The sequence below is a fragment of the Haemorhous mexicanus genome, chromosome 24 (assembly GCF_027477595.1).
Source record: "Haemorhous mexicanus isolate bHaeMex1 chromosome 24, bHaeMex1.pri, whole genome shotgun sequence".
Classification (NCBI taxonomy): Eukaryota; Metazoa; Chordata; class Aves; order Passeriformes; family Fringillidae; genus Haemorhous; species Haemorhous mexicanus.
In genome coordinates, this window is record NC_082364.1 from 6,947,450 (window position 1) to 6,968,400 (window position 20,951).

Genomic DNA, 20,951 nt, shown 5'->3' on the forward strand with positions numbered 1-20,951 from the left:
GGATGCCCTGTCCTACAGGGCAGCCCCTGTCCCATATAAAACCCCATAAGAGAGCTCTCCCTGCTCCATATGGGACCACATTGGGGCAGCCCTGCTGTATAGGGGAGCCCCATGGCCATATAGGACCCCGGCTCCAGAAGGGAGCCCCTGCTCCATATGGGATCCTGTGGAACCCCACAGAAAAAGCCCTGGCCTGTAGGGCAGGTCCTGCCGCACATAGAACGCTGTAGGGCAGCCTTGTCCTGTATAGCCCCTGCTCCATAGGAGACCCCATATGGAGCCCGGGCCCCAAGGGGGAAGCCCAGGTGCCATGCAGCACTGCAGACACCCACCCAAACCCCTTGCCCGGCCTCCCTGCCCCTAAAGTCTGTAAGGACATGGAAGAATCCTGTCGGGGAAGGGCTGGGTCTGCCCCATCCCTTTCTCCTGCTGCTCTCTGGATTCCTACTGGGGTTCCTGCAGTCTCTCTCGTTTGTTGCACCCTTCACCACCAGAGATGGAATAATTCAAAGTAACTTGGGAGTTTTCCCATGCTTGAGGGAAGGGGGAGTGATGCCACACTGTATTTTTGGTGTGTCTCCCAAAACACCCCCCGATTCCAGCTGTTGCTGAGCCTCCTGCTTCCAGGCCTCTCTCCAACAGCTCTGTGACCTTTCTATCACATTTTATTTGCCTGCAGCTGGGGGTTTTGATTTAAAATCCCCCTCTGAAGGGGCTCAGCCCTGTGTCACCTCACTCAGAGCCACTTCCTCGGCTGGCTCTGACATCCGGGACCGCTGCCAGCTTCCTGCTCTGCTCCAGGGGACAAACGCCATGAGACAAGGCACTGCTGCTATTGTGCACTTTATTTCTCCAGGCCCTCCTGTCCCTGAGGATCCCACAGCTTGGACAGTCTGCCCATGGTTTCCAGGTGCAGGTGGTGGTGCTGGCAGCAGATGGGACAACCTCAGGGACAGACATGCGGGAAGAGAAGCAGAATTCCAGCTGACTCCTCGGCCCTGATGGAACTCGAGTCGCCTCTTGCAGAATGGCTGTGAGCAGGACTGCGTGGGGATGTGCATTCCCTGTTTGTTCCAGGGCCATTTTAGATCAATCTCTCAGGAATCCAACACAAGCTGATGTCCTGTTGAGGGCCAAAATAAACCAGTCCCCTTCACCTGCAGCACTGTGCTCACAGGTTTGGGTGCAGCACCCAGATCTCCACAGGAAAAGGAGGAAAACCAGACAAAACCAGCCCCAAACAGAGAGGGGGAAAGCAGGAATTAAACGAGGAGCAGGGATCTGGCAGAGCACAACTCCCAGAGGCGGGGAGGACCCGCAGTGGGAGCTTTGGCAGCACCTGCCCGGCCCCATGGAGAGCTCCAGGAGTGACCAAGACAGGGCAGGAGACGGCTGGGCACACACACACACACAGAGGCTGCGACACGGTGGGTGAAACATTGACATTTATATTGAAATATGCACTAACAGTGACTTCTACCAGCCGATGCATTTTTGCCAAAGCAGAATCACAAAGGTTGTGTCCCGGGGAAGGCTTGGGGCAGTGGGTGGGCAGAGAGGGGAGGTATGGGGGCCTCCCCACTCCTGCCTCACCCTCCCCCAGCACCTCACAAGACTCTGTCATTTCACATCTTTTGTTTGTTTTCCTCTCTGCTGCATAAACACAAAACTGGACACGCTCACTCAGAGGAGGCCACAACTCCAGCCCAGCCCCATCCCGAGGGACATCCAGAGCTGGAGCTGAAGTTTTCTCACAGGAGGCACTCGGATTTCAGCACGGGGTGAGCAGGAGGCAGAACCCCTCTTGCCCACCACACCTCTCAGGTGAGCAGGGCAGTTTCCTGCCAGGCAGCAACAAGCAGAGCCAGGAGCACGGAACCAGCACAGAGCATGGCACCTCAGCAAGCCAAGCCTAAGCAGAGCCAGCAGAGCCTCCCTGGTGACACCAGAGCCTGCCAAATTCCCTGGGCCACTCGGCACTCTGCCCACGGGGCTGGCTCACAGCGAGCCCAGGGTGCTGAGCAGTCAGAGCTTTACTGCAGAGTACATTCCTGGTTAGCATCTCTTCAGCCAAATGCAGCAGCAGCAGCAGCAGCAGGGAGGGAAGGGAGCAGGGATGCAGAGATTAAAGTAGCACACGGCCTTTTCTCACAAGCCTGGAGATGGAAAGCTCTCAGGGAGCAAGAACGGGTTTTATCCCGGCTCCCTGAGGGGGCTGGGGATGGGATAAACCCTTCCCCAGGAACTCTCCACTGCACTGTACTTTTAACATTTGATTTTCCACTTGCCCTTCCCCAATATTTCCAGCTTATGGGAAGCATGAGCAATGTTCTCTCAAAGCCTGCCCTGCAAGGCCGTGGAGCACCAGGGAGCAGCACCCCTGGTCTGGATCATGGGGGTAGGATGTGATCCCTCCTCTCCCATGGCACTCTGCAGCTCCCTGTGTCTGATCCTGGCCAGGGCAATGCTTCACCTTTCCTTCATCTGTGTGTAGATCACATATACTGGAAACAAAACACACACTATGCATGCAATCCAGGCAGGAATCCTGCTATGATCAAACCTACAGGAGGAGGGGGATGAGGTGGGACATTAGGGGATTCCTCAACGCTAGGTCAGAGTTACACACCAGCCCCTTGGCTACAGCAAAGGGCAGACAGACTATGTACAGTACCTATGGGCTTCAGCAAAGCCACCTGACACCTGAACACCTCTCCCTTGGAGCACGGAGTGAAGCTCTCTGTTCCTCCCAGGATTACCTGCCTGGCATCCTGTGGGAAGCACAAACCCAGCGTGGCACCCCTGAGCTCCAGCTCCAGCAGGTAAGGCAGGGAGGAACAGATTTGGTTTAAAATAGGTTATTTGCAAGTTATCTAGGGCTCTGCCTCTCGGGTCCAAAACTCATCTTTCTGGAAGAGAAGCTCTGAGTTTGAAATGAAAAGTTGTTTCGCTACAACCAGCCCTTGGAACTACAAACCAAACCAAAACCCCACTGAGCCACAGCCCTTTTAGGAGGGCACCTGCCCCTCTGGCTCCCTTGCTCAAGTGTCCAGGGCAGGAGAAGCTACACCTTAACTCCACTTTTTACTCTAAGAGGCTGTAGTTGCTCAAATAAAATGTTTATACAAGTAAACCAGTAGTGATAAGGAAATATACACCTTGGGATCTGTAAAGCTTCAGAGTGATTTAGGCCTCGCAGCCAGGGGCTCTTCATGTGGGTTTGCTTTAGGAAAAAAAAAAAAGGATGTAACAGTCATACTTAATAAAAAAACAGAAAAAAACCTGCAAAGAGCCCGGGCACCTCAGAGGGATGTCTGTCAGTTCCAGAGGAGTGAGGAAGTGACTGCCAATTACTGGATCATTAAAATCCTACACTGAGCAACTGCTAAAAGCCAGCAACATCACGGGCAGCAGGAGCAGGGGCCAGCAGCAGCGCCCAAATGGGAGCACTCCCAGGAGAGCTGCGTGGGAGGAAGGGAAGGTGCCCCCGGGAGAGCTGCGTGGGAGGGAAGGTGCCCCCGCTAGCAGGACGGGGGAAACGAGCACAAGACAAGCACTGGGGAGTGTTACACGAGTTCAGGTAACTGTTTGCTTCTTTGAATTTCTGAATTCCAGTTTCAGGCTGCTTCAGAAAGGAGTGAGAAAGCAACACGTGTCATTTAACCCCCCCTCAGTAAAACAAACAACAAACAAACAAACAAAAAAACCCAAACAGAAAAACCCAAAACCGCCTAAAAGGTGGAACCGAGTTTGGAAAAATGCATCTGTTCTGGCTTTTGCAAGTGGAATGTGATTCTTGTTCCCAGGCAAATACACAGAGCACGATGGCTGCAGCCAGGAACGGTGAGCCAGGAGCGGGCTGTCGGACAGGCTACAGGGGGTCTAGGACAAGCACGGGGCAACAAGACATGAGAGGGGCACAGAGTGACAGTCCTGTTCTCGTTTTAAATGAGGAATGGTTTAAAAGTAAAACTCTTCTTCAGCTAATTTCCTCCTGCAATAAAACCAACCCAGCCGGCCCTCGTATGTACAAGACCAGTTAAACATGAGCCTTCCCCCTCAAAACACTAGGTACGGACATCCGGTAACATTCTACAATGGAAAGTGCTTTAAGAAAGAAGGATTCTGTAGTGCCAGTGACAGAACTGATCTGATGGGCTGGATGATGCTCTCCACGCTGACAGCAGCGACTCAGGCCAGGGCAGCTCGTTTCTCCTCGGGGGTCTCCTCCAGCAGCTGCATGATCAGTTCGTGGAGGGGCTTGCAGACCTTGGCGTAGCCCCCGCCCGTCAGGTGCAGGAAGTCGAACATGTCGTGGTAGGAGATGGTGCCATCCGAGTGCACGAAGCCCACGTCCACGTCCAGCAGCTGCACGTTGGGCAGTTTGGGCAGCGAGGCTTTCAGCAGATGGTTCACCTTGGCGTTCTTCTGCCGCAGCGGGTTTGGCTTCTCTCCACGAGGTAGCAGGCCCTGGCATGAGAGGAGGCAGAAAAGAGCTTTGATGCTCTGATGGCATCAGGAGCCCTGCTTTCCCTTCCAATCTGGGCTGCCTGTCAAGATTTAGGATGTCTGTGACAAGAGGAAATCATCCCTTGAATCGGAATTTGTCCATTCAGGGCTAATGCGAAATGCAAGTGAAGGAGCCAGATGAGCTCCAAGCACTGACTGGCAGGGAAACTGCTTTCTTTTATTTTTTAAATGTATTAGCTTGTGCTCTTTCCATATACTTTCAGCTCCTCAGCAAGACAGGCAGCAGCTTCCTCAGGACAAGGAAGCCAACTAGGATTCCCAATGCCAACTGGGATTTGGGCACCTCTTTTCCCCTCACAGGACTTCCTCAGCAACATTAATAAGTGGGATAGTTACCAGGAACGAGTCCACCCAGCTCAGGAAGGGCCAAGGGAGGGCTCCTGCAAAGCCAAGCCAGTGAGGGGAGGCACAAGCAGAGGGCAGATCAGGGGACTGCCCTCCCAGCACCACCCAGGGACTGCCAGTAAGGCAGAGGCACAGCCCAGGGAGCAGGGACGTACCAGCACAATCACTTTGGCCTGTGGCTGCTGGCTGTTTATCAGGCGCACGATGGCCTCGATTCCCCCTGCGACTTCTTCTGCTGTGTTTTCGTGGTTATTTGTTCCAACCCAAACAACAATGACCTGCAAGGAGAGAAAAATGTTTGCAGCTTTTCCAGAGCCAAGTGGTAACAGGGCTGATGACCCTGAAATCCCTGCATAAACATCATCTGTGGCCAGAGGGCTGCAGGGAGAGTCAGGCTTAAGAGTTCAGCCCCAGGGCTGGCACTGCCCACTGCCCTCAGGGAAGGCACTCGTGCCAGGCCTGCAGCTGCAGGTGACCTTCACTGCACACCTGATACCCTCACTAGCTCTGCAGCTCGTACCTTGGGTTTAATGTTCTCCAGTTCCCCGTTCTTCAGTCTCCATAGAACATGGCCCGTGGTGTCTCCACCAATCCCAAAATTCAGTGCATGGAGCGGTGAGAAGAGCTCTCGCCAGATCTGCAAGCAGAAACCAAAGTGCTGCTTCAGAGCAGCATCCTGCCTGTGAGGCAGAGACACCACACGGTGTCCTCAAGGTCACTGAGGGCAGCCACGAGCCCTGCTCTGAAAACGCTCTCCACAAAGGGCACTTAGACAAGAACGAGGTTTTACGTGGAGTCAGAAGAGATGGAGCTGCTGAGGTTCAAGCTCTCAGACCTGGCACAAAGGAAGGAGAGATCTCTGGAGCAGTGATTTGCTGCACTCATCAGAGCGCTGATCTATTGCAGACCGTGGTGTCCCTAAGCACGGGGCCTTTGAAGAAGGAGTCTATGACCTGATTAAATCCTTCTCATCCCCAGGTAACAAAACTAGAACAAAGGGAAGCAGCTCTTGCAGAACAAAGCTGCTCAGCTGCCACCACGGCAGAAGAGAACTCTTCTTTCCCTCAATCATTTTAGGGAGGAACCAGTGGAACAATGCCCCTGGCACCCTGAATTCTACAGGCTAAGTGTGTGCAGCCGCAGGGAACTCGATGGCCCTCAGGAGGCTGGGATCTGAGAGCTGAGAGGCTGTGCACGTGTGCCAAAATGCAGGCAGCCGGTCCTGGCCTCAGAAAGGGAGGCAAAAGCAGCCAGGTAAAGCAGTGTCCAGGCCCTGGGGAGTTCAGGAAGCAGGGCAGGAGGGCCTCAGGAGACGGCAGTGAGAACGGGAGCAGTGGAAGTCATCAGTGTTACACATGATCAGCCACTGGGTTAGAGAGGGATGCTCCAGTTGCTCCACCCCAGCCCTCCCTCCATCCCTACCTCGTACTGCTGTAGCAACTGCACCATGGAGTCCCCCACGAAGAGCACGTCGGGCTCCTTGTCCTTGCAGTCCAGGACAAACCGATTGTGCTGCCAAAGAGAGCAACAAGGTGAGCTCCAGATGACAACTGCCCCTGGGCATCCACCCCTGCTGCAGGACAGGGACAGCTGCCCAGCCAGCTCCCCCCTGCCATGGCCTCCAGCACCCCTGCTGGCATTAACCCCTGAGCTGCTGGACACTGCTCCCAGCTCCACAACCCCGCTGGATGGAACTTGGTGTGGTTTAGTTCATGGCCATTGCTCCTTGTCCTGTCACTGAGCAGAGTCAGGCCCCATCTTCTGGAGATTTTGTGTGGATTGATGGGGATCCCCTCTCAGTCTTCCCAGGACTAACCCAGCTCAGCTCCTGCAGTCGCTCCTCATCAGAAAGAGACTCCAAACCTCTCTTCTTTGCTCCTTCATGGCAGGACACACAGCTGTGACAGCTGCCAGCTCCAGGCTATCGTGACCTCAGGGTGCCAAGTGTGGCCTGGCCCAACACCCCCCCAGTAAGGAGGATCCCCCTGCCAGCTTACCTGTGACATCCACCTGTCATCTCCCTGAATGTCCTCGGCGGCGTGTGGGACTGCTGCCGGGTTGGAGTCCCCCATGCCCATCCTGTTCCTGTGGGAAGAACAGTTCACAGCCACTGCTCCAGCAGCTCCCACAGCAGCAGGGCTGGCAAAGGGCAGCTGGAATCTGCTGCACACAACTCCTGCCTGCTCCTGTGCCTGCTGGCAGCCGGCTGAGAACAACAACACGGATGCTGCTCCATGCCAGAGTGACTCTGCAGCACACATTCCCCTGGAGCCAGGCTCCGATGGATGCCCCAGCACAGAGAACAAAGCCCAGCTCAGAGGATGCTCTGCAGCCCCTCACCTGAGCCACGAGGGCTTTAATAGCTCAGCAACAACGGCTGAGACTCCCAGGATAAGTCCCTATTAGCACCCAGGGATCCAGCTTACAGCTGCTGAGCTGCACAGTCCAGGTGGATAATCTGGCTCTGGGAGCAGCGCAGCGTGGTGGGATTGATCCCATTGATCCCAGAACCATTACAGAACGATCTCTGGAGATCGTCCAGTCCATCCCCCCTGCCAAGGCAGGGCCAGTTGGAGCAGGTGACACAGGAATGCATCCGGGTGGGTTTGGAGTGTCCAGAGAGGGAGATCCCCATCTCCCTGGGCAGCTGTTCCAGTGCTCTGCCGCCCCCCATGGAAAGAAGCTTCTCCCCATGTTGAGGTGGAATTTGTATTTTAGTTTATGGCCCCTGCTCCTTGTCCTGCTGCTGGGCATCACTAAAGAGAGTCTGGAAGCATCCTCTGGCGCTCCCTGGAGATATCTGTATGGATCGATGGGATTCCTTTCTCCAGACTGACCAGGCCCATCTCCCCATCACAGAGATGCTCCAGCCCTTCATCATCCTTGCACATCCCGGAGAATCTCCAGCGGGAAGAGCAGCGAGCGATGCTTCCCGCGGCCGCCGCTCGCAGCCCACTGCGGCGGGCTGGGCTGGGCTGGGCTGGGCTGGGCCGGGCCGGGCCGGGCTGGGCTGGGCGGGCTCCCCCCGCGGCCCCCTCCCCTTCCTCCTCCCGCTGCCCCGCGCCCCCGTTGCTGCTGGCGGGCGGGCGCCGCCGCGCCCCGCGGTTCCCTCGCACTCACGGCGGCTGCGGCTCCTTCCCCCGCGACTCCATGGCGGGCGCGTCCCCTCCGCTCGGCCCCGCGCCTGCGCCGCTTCCGCTTCCGCTTCCCCGCGCGCGCCCCGGCCGCCGCTTCCGCCCCGCGCCCGCGGAACTCCCGCCTTCCGCCGTGACGTCACGGCAGCGCTCCCGTGACGTCACGCTGCGCCGAGGCGAAGCGCCACCCGGGGGGGTGAGGGAGTGATGTCACGAGGAATCCTTTTCCTGTTTGTCGTGGGTTTCACCCTAAAACCACGGCAACTCCCGCCCCTCGCCATGACGTCATTCTACCGCCCCGACGTCATTTTGTCCTCAAGACGAGACGTGACCTGCATGTGCGGGGTCCCTGATGTCCCTACAAGGAGTGTTGTCACAAGAACAAGTTTCCAATTACCGTGGGTTCTGCCCCAAAGCTGAAGCAGCTCCCTGGCCCCAGGGGGGCACCAGATGGGGCGGTCTCACCATGACATCATTCAGCTATCCCCACTGGAGAGTGACGTCAGACTCATCTCCCGTATCTCATTGGTTTCTCCTCAAAACCGCAGCACCAACCGCTCGCCGCAGCCCCTCTCCGTGACGTCATTCTCCTCCCGAGATGACGCGTGACCCAGATGTATGCGACCGGGGGGGAGATGCTGTCCCTGATGGCGTGACGTCACGCGGAGCAAGTTTCCCATTTCCCGCGGGTTTCTCCACAAACCCGCAGCGCGCGCCTTTCTCTCCCGCCGCTGCCCGCCGCGCGGGGGCGCCCGCCGCGGCCCGCGCGCCGTGACGCGAGCGGTGGCGTCAGAGCGCCGCCCCCGTCGCCATGGCAGCCGCCCGCCCCCCGGCGCCCCCCCGCGGATGAGCTCACGCGGTGCCGCAGCCCCGCGGGGGGGTTCGCTCCGCGCGACAAGATGGCGGCGGCGGCTGCGGCGGGAGGAGGCGGCGGAGCGGGGGCTCCCCCCGCGGCCCCTCGGCTCTCCCCGGCCCCGCCGCCCCCGCGGCCCCCCGGGCCCGCCCGCATCGGCTACTACGAGATCGAGCGCACCATCGGCAAGGGCAACTTCGCCGTGGTGAAGCTCGCCACGCACCTGGTGACCCGCGCCAAGGTGAGTCCCCCGCGGGGGTCGCGGCGCCGGCCCGGTGAGCGGCGAGGGAGCGGGGAGCGGCCCCGAGCCCCCCCTGCCCCGAGCGGGCGCTGCCGGGGAGCGGGGCCGCTGTCACGGGTGACACGGGTGTCCCCGCGGGTCCCGTGGCACCGGGATAACGTGGAGGAGGAGCGGGGGGATGCTCCCGCGGTACCCGGGGATGCTCCCGGCGAGCCGGGGGGACACGGAGGGCAGGTGGGGGACAGGTCATTTCTTACCGAGACGGTGGGAATCGATCGTGGCCGAGCCCTCAGGGCCGTGGGAAAGCGCAGGGAGCAGCGCGAGGAAGGAAGGGCCTCCCGAGGGAGCGGCGGATCCAGGTGGATCCAGGTGCGGCCGCGCTGCCAGGTGAGCCCCGGAACACGGCAGGAGATCCGGGTGGATCCCGGCACGGGCGAGCCCTGGAGCACGGCAGGAGATCCATGAGGAACCGCACTGTCGCCGCTGTGCTCTCGGTGGTGCCGGTGACACCGAGCTCCCGGACGCGGCTCGTTGTGCTGCATGCAGCAGTGCCAGCCCGGGATGTCCCCGGAGCTGCGGCAGGAGCGGGGCTGGCATGGGCAGGCAGCAGACAGGCCTGAACCAAAGCCCTGCGCCTGCCCTGCTCTTGGCTCCGTGCGGCTCCTTGGAAGCGCTGCAGAGGGAGGATGGTGTTGGCTGGCCTTGTCCTTCTGTCAGTTCCTGGGGTTGTCCCTCTGTCAATTCCTGGGCTTGTCCCTTTGTCAGTTCCCGGGGTTGTCCCTCTGTCAGTTCCCGGGGTTGCCCCTCTGTCACTTTCAGGGATTGCCCCTCTGTCACTTTCAGGGATTATGCCTTTGTCACTTTCTGGGGTTGTCCCTCTGTCAATTCCTGGGCTTGTCCCTCTGTCAGTTCCCGGGCTTGTCCCTCTGTCAGTTCCCGGGGTTGTCCCTCTGTCAATTCCCGGGGTTGCCCCTCTGTCAGTTCCCGGGGTTGCCCCTCTGTCAGTTCCCGGGGTTGCCCCTCTGTCACTTTCAGGGATTGCCCCTCTGTCACTTTCAGGGATTATGCCTTTGTCACTTTCTGGGGTTGCCCCTCTGTCAGTTTCAGGAGCAGCCTTGTTTTGAAACAGGAGGAGAAATCCGCCATCGCCTTGGTTTGTTGGAGCTCTGGCTCTTTGCCCGGATAATAAAGTGAAATTAATTTCAGGGGCTATTTAAACATCAGTTATAACACCTCCTGGACAGTTCTTTTCAGAGCTGGGCTGTATTTGCCTGCCCTGACGGCTATTTTGTGCCTGCAAGTGCTCGATGCCACAATTAAACCTGCACTTGAGGTGCTCTGTGCTGTTGTTCTCCCCATGATGAACCTGAACCTTGCTGACAGTAACAGGGTGATGGGTTGAGGTGCTCCGAGTGCAGGGCACTGACCCCTCTGAGTGGAGATCACTCCTGGAAAAGGAGGAATCTAGCTCCCAGCTGCTTTCCTGTTCCTGTTTCCAGACTCCCTCCTTGGGTCAAGGTTTCTTCTCACTGGTGCTGACTCTGAAGTTTGCAAAATACCAAAGAAGCAGAGACCATCTTTTGTGCAGGAACAGTTGATTTTGTCCGAAGAATGGCAGAGTACACACACAGATTTTGTCTGGAAATTGTGTTCCAGGTTTACAGGGCCAAGGCTGGATTTTGCACATTGGCTTTGGGTGATGGAAGGGGATACTAAGCTTGGAAAGCTTTGCTTTACACCAGTGTACGCTCATTCCTACTGCCCTGGAGTGACCGAGGGTGGGCTGGGGAGTTCAGGAAGCAGCTTTCTGGTGGGATGGTGAGGTGCTGGGGGCTCTGGAGCAGCAGCATGTTCCCTGCACGAAGGAGATCCAGTCCCTGTCCCTCTGAACTCTGGGGGCTCCCCGAGCCTGGGGAAATACCTGTGCTGGAACAACTGCCATCTGTTCAGCTGAGCTGGGATAGCTTGGAGCTGAAACTTGACCTGGAAGCTTTCTTAAGTCCGAGGTCAGGTTTCCTTTCAAATCCCAGCCTCTGGAGAGGAGTGCGAGTGAATGGATTGGATTCTGCTTGCAGACCCTGAGCGCTGTGGGCTCAGTACTTTTCCTTCGCTGACAGAGCTGTTGCTGTTGGCTCTGGGAGAGGAGTGGGGAAGGAGAAAGGAGCTGCTTGGTTCAGGCTCTGGGACTCATGAGATTAGAGGGGAGGTGTTGATGTAAATGCATTGGAAAAGCCAAATCCTTATGGGGAAGCGTTTTTGACTGGCAGCAGAAATACAAAATAATGCTACTGCGAGCTTGTCTTCATCACAGTTACACTTTTAACACTTTGACTTAATGGAAACAACTTGGAAGCGAGTGAAGCCTTGGCAAAATGGTCCCATTTAGGGATCTGAAAGAATTCTTTGATCACGAAACGCAAGCGCAGCCCGGTTGCTGCCTGTGCTGGCAGCCCCTTCCTGAGGTGATCCTGCTCTCCCAGTAGTAGCTGCATAAGAGAACCGGGCAGCTCAAATATAGCCACCAAATCCCTGCACAAACTTGACCCCGTGTCACATTCTCTTAGAGAAAAGCGGGTTTGCTCGTCACGGCCCCTCCTTGGGAGCCGCGCTCCTGCACCGTCTCAGACGGAATTCCTCTGTGAGTGTCTGTGTCAGCTTGGAAATAGATGTGCCCCGTGATTTGGGGCCTTTTCCAGAAGGTGGAATTAGTGACGGTGTGGGCTGGTGCCCACTGCTGGGCCTGGAGTTGGAGGTGGTCTGGGGATGGGTCTGGATCCTGTTTTCCTTTCTGACGGACATTTACCAGGTCAAGTGGACTTTGACATGACAGCTCGAGATAACAGCTGGAGCATTCCTGGCTTGTGTCCCCTTTTCCCTAAAAAGAGAAGCGGAGGGTAGTTGGGTCCTGATCTTGAAGGACTGAGATTTTCCTGGCCCTTGGGAAGTTGAGCACTGCATTTGTTTAGAGAGGAGCAGAGCGCCCGGCCCTGCTGGGCTGGCACGTTCTGCTGACACCGAACGTTGCAGTTTACACAGAACTGCATTTCAGGAGCTGAATGTGGGTCAGCAGTGCTGGGGACACTGAGGAAGGGGAATGTTAATCATCCCAAAGGGCAGGAGGCCTGTATTCATAATTGTCTCCGCTGGAGCCGATGGAATAGGAGGGAACAGTCTGCAATTTACGTATTAACCAAGGCAGCAATTTACATTCAGTCCCTGCCCATGCAGAGTTGGACTCTTGTGCTCTCTCAGAGCTGCTCTAATGGCTGGGCAGGAGCTGGAGCCACTGCTCTGCCCTGGATGAATTGGGCACCTGTGGGATACCTTGCTGCATCGCTCCTTCTGTCCCTCTTCCTTTTGTCTCTTCTCATCTTTTACAAGAAACCCTTGTTTCTGTGCTAAAAATCGTCAGAGTGACCTGCTGAATGAATTGTTTTCCTCAGAATTTCCATTTATAAATCATCCAAGTGACTTCATTAGAATTCCAGCTCTGTTCAGGCGGTGGGGTTGTTTTTAATGCCACATTTTTTCACAAGGGCTGGTCAGGGAATGTTGGTGAGTGTGCTAAGGAGCACATACCTTATGTTCCCATGCCCTTTAGGTGCTGTGTTTGAGCCTTCAGGAGCTGTTGGGGCTGAGGAGGACAGAGAGGGACACTGTGGTCACTGGGCACTGCTGAGAGCTCTCTGCTGTCCTGGTTCCATCCCTTCCATCAGCTCCATGTGGCTGGAGATGCAGCTGGAGCACAGATCAGCACATACCTGCCGTGGGTGCCCTGCTCTCACCGAGTGTTTCACTGGGAGATAGGTGTCCCTTTCATGTCCATCTTTCTCTTGAAATGGGATTGACAGTCCTGGGAGAACATGGCTCCTTCCCAAGTGCAGTGATCTTCCTGCTGTGCTGCCTTTGCTTCTTGAGGGCTGGTTGTCAACTTAGGTTTGAGTTAAATTTCAATAACGTGTGGATGGGCAAAGCTCAGAGCATGTTTCACTGGCTGTCTGTTGTGAGATCCTGTTTAAAGGGTACCTGGAGTTGTTTTAGTGGGTAATAACCCAAATCCATGATGCTTTAATCCTTGGCAGAGCACAGCCCTTCTACCAGCACAAGCACAACTGCAGAAAGGCTGGAATTGAGCTGATTTTTTTTGAGGTTTTTAGGGAGCTGGAGAATGGGATGCAGCTCTGCCCTCGCTGGGAGAGGACATTCCCTTCCTTGAGAGAACAGGCTTAGTTTCTGTGGTTTGTCTTTGGGTGAGTTGGAGACATCAGTGGAACACATTTTTCAGCAGAGTTCTTGGAGGTGGGCAGTGTGGCACTGGAACCCAGAATGAAGAGCGGGCTGGCACACTTCATGGGGTGTTGGGCTTTGCCCTGAGAGTGCTCAGGCTTGGTTTGGTGCACTGGCAGTGCTCAGGCTTGGTTTGGTACCCTGGCAGTGCTCAGGCTTGGTTTGGTACAGTGAGAGTGCTCAGGCTTGGTTTGGTACCCTGGCAGTGCTCAGGCTTGGTTTGGTACCCTGGCAGTGCTCAGGCTTGGTTTGGTACCCTGGCAGTGCTCAGGCTTGGTTTGGTGCACTGGCAGTGCTCAGGCTTGGTTTGGTACACTCTGGTTTGGCACGGGGGCTCCAGGACTTGCCTGGATTTCTCTGCTCAGATGCAGAGTGCTCTCAGCCCAGAGGGTGGGAGAGCCTTGGTGGCTCTCTGTCCTGCTCTGGCCGTGCTGCAGCGAGGCACGTGGCTCTGGGCTGACTGAGGGCTGCTCCCTGCAGCCAGCTTGCCCGTGTGATAAGCCCCGTGCCAGCGTGCCCTGACTCATCGGCCTCGTGTCAGATGGGATTGTTCAATACCGGTGCCACACGTTTTGTAATGACCCACACCTGGTCACCTTTCATCAGTCATTTTCCTTTTCTTTTCCAGTGTTTGGTGGTGCTTCACCTGTCCTGCTTGTTATTTCTCCTGGCCATAAGGAAAGCTGATGCTGTGGATGGCTAATTCCTCAGGCAGCATGATCCTGCTGCTCACAGGGCCTTTGTTCTCCTCGCTTGAGTGCTGCAGGAGAGTTGTATTTTAGTTCTCATTTGGTGGGGAGATTTAGCAAAAGCCTAAAAGCTAGAAATGAACTTTGGCTAAGCAGAGTTGCCACAGTGAGGATAAGAAGGGAATATTTCCTAAAACCTCAGAGAGCCATTGCCTGTATCAGCTGTGGGCTGAAGTACTGACATTTTATGTTTCATTGCAATGTTTTTCTTGCTATAGCAAATAACATTTGATTACCGAGATGTTAATGTCAGAGCATGATTGAATTGGAGACCAGGCTGCTTCTTGAGATGCTAACAGGTGGAAACAGGAGAGCCAGCTGACAGTGGGCAGGGTGAGTTGGGGGCCTGTGGCATGTGTCCTGAGCCTTTCTGGGCAGGGAGAATATTCTGAGAGAGCCAGGATAGTTAATACCTACTTGTCAGCTGTGCAGCTCTTAGCTTATTTGGGGGGTGAGGTGGGTACAACTTCTGTACCTCTCCAACCTGGCTGCCTCCCACTCCAGGCTGGAGTCCCTTCCTCCCAAATATTTGCTGTACCAGAGCTTTGGGGCTGCTGCAGCAGGAGGCAATCAACACCTGATGAACGAGGTGGTGGCACCTTTGGGCAGGTACAGAGGCTGCCCTGTGAGGAAAAGCCACTGACAGGAGCAGGAGGAGGAAGGGCTGTGAGAGACAGGGATCAGTGTCTCTTTTCCAGGAGGGTCTCACAGAGGTTTGGTGAATGCTGCAGAGGCCTAATGAGGGTTTCTAGAAGCTGTCTCCTCATTTGTGTTTGAAGGAGGAATTACGTGAGAGGGAAATAAGGAAATGGCAGTGTGTTGCTGGGAGACTGGGCTCCTTGGGTATTAGACATTTTCACAGAGAAGCAGCTCTAAGCTCCTTTTTCCCATGTCCTCTCTCTGGGTCCTGTATCAGCCCTGTGCAGTGGCTGCCCCTTCTTGCTCTCACCAAGATGATTGCATAACAGCTCTGTGTTTATCCCCACGAAAGTAAAGCTTTGGGAAGTTGCTCCAGCATTGCCAGCAGAGTAGAATTCACAGTTTGTGGTGGAAGTTCTCCCTTCCTTTCTGGCTGAAAAGATTCTCATGAGAGTTGTGACTTCCCTGTGTGACCACGGTGGGTCTCGTGCCCTGCTCACCCCCAGCAAGATGCTGCATTTAGCTGAACCTGCACGAGCAAAGGTTGGACTGGCTTGGAGCCTGCACAGGTTTAAACAGAGCAATTTGGAGATTCTCTAGTTAAGCCATTGTACTCATTTAATGCATTCAGGGCCTTTCTGCTGATCCCAGGCCAGGGGTTTAATATGCTGTGTTAACACTTAAATGAAGAAACCACTGAAGGCTGATTCATTAGTAGTCATTATGTGTCTTTTTCTAGTAATTCTGACCCCAAGTCTCTCTAGTTGAGGCTAAACCTCACCCTCTCTGCTAAATGGCCATCAAAAGGGTTCCATGAAAAGGGAATTATGTGGCTTCAGCCAACTTTCAAAGTAGTCGAATCATGCTATCCCACACAAACAAACTCCCACAGCCAGTGGAACTGACACGTTGAGCTCAAAAATAGCCCAGCGTGTGTGGGGGGAGCCGAGCTCAGCTCTGCTCTGCACATCAGAGGATGGGCAGGAGATCCTGAGGCAGCAAAGCAGCAGGAGCAGAGCTGGATCTAATTGGAGCTGTCGGACCTGGACAGGTGTTACCTTGAAGCTCTGGGTGCTTTCAGAGTGGGTGGTCTGATCCCAGAGAAATGCTGCTGATGCTCCTGGTTTCTTCTCTGCATCCAGTGTAAGGGACAATTTCCAGCCAGGGCAGCTGTAGCTTGGCAGAGCTGCAGGAAAGAGCTGGTCCTAGTGCAGTGCAGGTGTGTTGGGAGTGACTCCAGCATCCCTCTGTGCAAGATGTGGAACTTATCCTGGGAGCTGGGCTTGGGCCTGCACTTTGTGGCTATAACTCCCTAGCCAGAGGGCAGATGCTCTTCTTGGAGCTGCTTTGGCCATGGAAGGTTTGAAATGAGGGTGTAAATATGAGTATTGGCTCGTGCCCTCAGCTGCAGTGTGTGCAGGAGTGGCTGCCTGTGCAGGGTTTGTGACGGCTGTCAGAGGCAAACATGGCACTGGGAAACCTCCCCGTGGGATTTGGGAGCTGCAGTTCCTGAGAACCTGTCTGAAGGAGCAGGTGAGGAAGGTGGGGATGCAGACACAGAAACCAGACGTGCTCTGGCACAGTGCAGGGTGCAGCAGCGGGCTGTGGTTCACCCGGCCTGGGTGGCAGTGCTGGGGGCAGCTTGTGCACAGGGTGATTCAGCACAGCCTGCAGCAGGTCAGCTGAGCCACGGACAGAAACTGGCCAGGTCCTCCCAGGGCCTGGAGTGGGAGCCTAACCAGCTTCCCAAATCCTGCCCTGGCTGCCTAACTAGGGCCTGCTGACAGGAGTGATCTGTGTGTTGAGTTACCGCCTTGATTTGCAGAGGGATGAAGGGACTGGCCTGAGCCAGCGTTGTGCAGAGCAGGGGGTGCCTGTTCCCCACGGCCCACTTGGGTGTTGCCATTGCAGCTCGGGATCTCCTCTCGCTCTCCTGTATGGTTTGGCTCTGCCTTCAGCTCCTTAAAGCGTCGGCTGCAGTTATAGAACATTAATTACAGTGCATTTGGAAGATGGTTTAGAAGAAAAGGAGTCTGTGGGGTATCAGCGTGCGACTGCGGGCCCGGAGCTGGAGGCCAGCGTGGTTTGACAGGGAGCCAGGCCCAGGATGACTGTCAGAGCTCCATTAGCTGAGCACACGCCTCGGCACCGCTGGGAATACAGAGAACGCGGGGCCGCGGCAGCACATTCAAGTGTTTCAATTAAAGTCTGCATTTGGAGGCTGTGTGCGTCTGCTGCCTTTCAGCAAGCAGATGGATGTTTCTTGTCTCCTTCCAATAACTTTTAAAATGTGGCTGGTCCTGTTGGAAGGAGTTCTGAATGAGAGGGATGCAGCGAGGTGTTTTCAAGGCTGGGGAAGTGTGCGTGGATTTCTGCAGCAGAAGGAAGACACATTTTTTCCAGGTTTTTCCTTACCTACACAAGTCAGTCTCAGCTTGTCCTGGTTCTTTGGCTGTCTTGGCTTTCAGCTGTGCCTTTTCCTGCATAACCTCTGCCTGTGCAGAGTGTTAATTGCAGGAGTACCTTTGGAATGTGTATGGAGGATAGCAGGGATGGGTGTGTGACAGACCCATGGCCATCACACTGTGGGCACAAGGGGTTTTTTTAAGGCTCTGGGATCTGCTGTCACGTAACCTGAAGCGTTTCTGAATTTTTTGCTTGTGTTCAGGCTCATCAGGTACTACCAGGTGTGTTTCTGACCCTTCTCAGGGACAGTATCTTTGGAGCCCTGAGGCTTCTTGCTGTTGGGCAAAAGCAGCTGCATTGAAGCTGATGCCTAAAAACTAATTGTGGCATTTCGCAACGTGAAGTGTTCCTAATGGAAGGAGTACGTTTATGAGCTGTGTGTCATTGTGTGTGAAGTGTGATCAGATAACACGCTGAATTGCAGCACTGAGCCTAATTGGAGCTGGTTCCTGTCTGAGGAATGGAAGGATAGAGTGTGTTCAGGTGTCGTGCTGCTCCTGCAGGCTCGGAGCAGGGCTGATGCTCTGGGTACCCTTGCCAGGTAGATCTTCTGTGATACTGTCTTCAGACAGTGACAGTGAAGAAATTAAGGGAAAAAATGCCTCTTGTCACGTGTATATCTAAATTCTAAAAGATGTTTGTCTGTGGCCCTCTCAGCTGAAATAATTAGTGCTACAGGAAAGGGTTTGCTTTTGTCAGTCACCGTGACAGTGTGATCGTGTCTCTGCATGCCCCAAATTTTCGTTTAAGCTCACAGCACTGGCAGCAACCAAAGATGAAAAGTATTAGTCTTGGTACTTAGTCCTTCCTCTCTGGATGTGCTTGTAGGAAATCCTTGGGCTGTAATCTTGCAAGTGGCTCTGTCAAGGTTATCAGCCCGGCTGGAGTGCCGCTGACGGGCGGGCTCCGGGCAGCCTGCGCGGCTCTTCCCGGCTCCCCCCGAGCCACCGCCGCTGCCGGGAATTGTCCTGGCCTCTCCCCTGCCTTGGACAGAGAAAGCATCATGTGCTGGGTGATTTATGGCAGGTTTGCTCGTTCCCAGGTGGCCGGCAGACAATGGTGCTCTTTTGTTGTAGCCGGTGTCCTCTGCAGCCCGAGGCTGGAGCAGCTGTGGCTGCTTTCAGCAGTTTTGGAGGTCGGAGGACCCCCACTCCCAGCAAACTGATTATGGTAGAGCTTAACTTGTGCTCTATTTCTTTGCACATGTACCATTAATGAAATCGAACTGCTCCCCAGCAGCCATGGAGGAGCATGTTCTCAGCTCTACAAAGCCCATCTATGTTCTCCCATCCCTCTGACACAGTGAGGGAGTTGTCAGTCGTACAGCAACTGTTTGTTTTCAAGCACAATCTCATTGGAAACCAATAAAAATCATTCTGATTCATTCTCTGTACAAGGATTTTAATACTTGGCTTCCACAGAGGCTGTTTTTCCCCTGAGCGGCTCTGGGAAGTGTAAGATTTAAAAAAAATCCAAAGACTTTTCCTTTCTGCTGGTTAATTCAGCTGGTTTATGTTAGAAACAAAGTGCAGAGTTGGTGGAGAGGGAAATCACGGTCGCTCCCTCCCCCTTGCTGCAGTGTGGGTGTCGTGTGCCCACTGCCCTGGCAGAGCTGAGGTACATGGGGAAACCTGTGCTTAGTCAGAACAAAATATTCATGTGTTTTTCATCCAAGCTGAGACTCCCATTACACAGTAAAATGACAAGTGAAGGCTGACTATAGGTATTTTCCCACTCAGTGGGCGCTTGTGCAGTTTCTGAGTCATCAGCTGACAGTGTGGGCCTTAGTCTCTGCTTTTCCTCGTGTGTGTGTGTGCTGCTGGTCCCAGTTTGGTTCCACAGACACAACTGGATCCTTGTTTTCACTTACCATTGACACAGTCAGGAATGAATTCAGTCCCTTCATGTGAGCCCGAAGGAAAATGGGGTGGTTTGGTGACTGCAATCTGGGATTTGAAATGCACCACCTTCTTTTAAGGTAAGGTGGGATATAGCCCCTGATTAGGAGAGCACTGAATTGTTTAGTTCCTTTTTGAGGCACGGTCAAATCTCTAGAACTTTTGTAGTGCTTAAAGGCAGATGGATTTAGGATATTTAGGAGGTGTAACTGAAGTTGCCTGGAGCAGTGCTGCTGGCAGTGACCAGCACGTGGCTGGACCTGCTCCCTGTTTCTGGGGCTGTTGGGGTTCCTTCTTGCTGTGCCGTGGCAGTGAGGTGTGGAGCTGCACTCGCTTTAGTACAGCAGGAAATTAGTGGGAAAACTAAACGTGTCAGAGCTTTCACCATGGCAACAAAGCCCGGCTGGCTCGCAGCACAGCGAGACAAAAGCGGGTCAGGTCTGCACAGAGCAAGGTGGGAGCCTTCTGCAGGCTGAGTGTCTCCAAACCTGCCCCTTCTCCTGGGGAAAGGGCTGGTGAGGTGACCAACATCAGGATTTGGAGCTGGGGATTAGAGGTGTGCTCCACTGATCTCATTCTTATGTCATCAAAGAACCTGACCTGGGAAGTGCCCACAGCCCCAAGGCTGCAGGAGCTCAAGGAGTGTTTGGACAAATCTCTCAGGCATATGGGGGGATTCTTGGGGCTGTCCCTTGCAGGGCCAGGACTTTGGCTTCATGGGTCCTTTCTGACTCAGGATACTCTATGATTCTGTGCTTTTTGCAGTGGATGGGAATGTTTTCTAAAGGCCACACAGTCATTCTGATTCTTTCCCTTTCCCTGAAACTGTTTGTAAATAATGCAGGGGTTGTAAGTCTGCCTTGTGTGACAGTGCCCAGACACAGTTGCTTAATTCCTCGGCTCTTTCTCTTGGATTTGTGGACAGCCCAGAGGTTGCACGAGCACTAAGTCACGTTCTGATGGCACACCATCCGTTTGCTTATCTGTCTTCTCATTCCTTGTGTTCCAGCATTTTCAGCTCTTTGGTGAGGTCAGCACAGAAAGGGTTGAGAGCACCGACAGTGCCAGTGACACAGGGAAGGGCTGTCTGTGCTCTGTCCCCCTGACAGTGTCTCAGTGTGGCTTGGCCATCCCCAGCCAGGCTCAGCAGCGATGCTCCTGCCGTGCTGCTGCTCAGGAGTTGTTTTCCTCATAATTGAGCAGGATATTAAAAGGTTTATGGTTTACAGTTACAGGCGTTGCTCCGGCTGGAGGAACGTCGAAATCGATACGGCAATTACTGCCCGGCCCGTCACGGGTTGTGACTCTCACATGCTTGGGGAGACAAAAGTGGAAGTGGCTGGAGGAGTGCCACCAGCGGGGTGGCCACGGGCTCGCCTCCAAGCCAGGGACAGGGTGCTGGGCAGCATTCCTGAGACGGGCATGGGGTGTCACACAAGGAACTCGCAATTGGGCTGTCGATTTTGCAGACCACGAATATTAAAAGAGAAAAAAAGTAACTTTAGAAGAGCTCTAAGAGTGAATTTTATACAGTTTTCGTGTTCTTGTCATCTTCTCTTCGGATTCGTCATCCCGGCTGGGACTGCATCTGGAGGAGGGTAATGGCAGCAGTGACCAGGCCTGGGTGGCCCTGGTCGGGAAGCGCCGCTTCCTGCCGGATTTGCATCCCAAGCCCTAAGTCAGCACTTCGGGGCTGTGTGTGGTAGGGTGCCCTGGCTTGTTGGAGTGAGTCATCATTCAAATAGACACCAGAGCAAACGTGCTTGTCCAAACAAGAGCAGCTCTGCAGAGGCAGCGGCTGCTCCGTCT

General features: G+C 54.8%; 2 protein-coding genes across 6 annotated transcripts in view; one reads left to right on the forward strand and one right to left on the reverse strand.

Annotated features, from left to right (window-relative positions):
- Nucleotides 1-1,427: 1,427 nt before the first annotated feature.
- PAFAH1B2 (platelet activating factor acetylhydrolase 1b catalytic subunit 2) lies at nucleotides 1,428-9,485 on the reverse strand. Of its 2 annotated transcripts, none has more exons than XM_059867283.1 (6): nucleotides 9,361-9,485; nucleotides 6,873-6,960; nucleotides 6,298-6,387; nucleotides 5,396-5,512; nucleotides 5,031-5,153; nucleotides 1,428-4,470 (listed from the first exon to the last, which is right to left on the reverse strand). In XM_059867283.1, the coding sequence occupies exons 2-6, from the start codon at nucleotides 6,951-6,953 to the stop codon at nucleotides 4,192-4,194; spliced, it is 690 nt and encodes a 229-aa protein (XP_059723266.1). In that variant the 5' UTR covers nucleotides 6,954-6,960; nucleotides 9,361-9,485; the 3' UTR covers nucleotides 1,428-4,191. The 2 variants fall into 2 exon arrangements, with proteins under 2 accessions (XP_059723266.1, XP_059723264.1); XM_059867281.1 differs by lacking the exon at nucleotides 9,361-9,485 and adding an exon at nucleotides 7,996-8,143.
- SIK3 (SIK family kinase 3) overlaps nucleotides 8,953-20,951 on the forward strand; it is a 69,285-nt gene continuing 57,286 nt past the window's right edge. For all 4 annotated transcript variants that reach the window (XM_059867277.1, XM_059867279.1, XM_059867278.1 and 1 more), the window contains exon 1: nucleotides 8,953-9,103. The gene's annotated coding sequence lies outside the window, so the exon portion shown is untranslated. The remainder of the gene's footprint in view (nucleotides 9,104-20,951) is intronic.

Excerpts from the sequence above, each read along its gene's own strand:
- PAFAH1B2 (XM_059867281.1), bottom strand. The coding sequence starts at position 8,027 with ATGGAGTCGCGGGGGAAGGAGCCGCAGCCGCC. Across the intron at positions 5,513-6,297 it reads AGTTGCTACAGCAGTACGAG|ATCTGGCGAGAGCTCTTCTC; the intron begins GTAGGGATGGAG and ends TTCTGCTTGCAG. Across the intron at positions 4,471-5,030 it reads AGGCCAAAGTGATTGTGCTG|GGCCTGCTACCTCGTGGAGA; the intron begins GTACGTCCCTGC and ends CTCTCATGCCAG.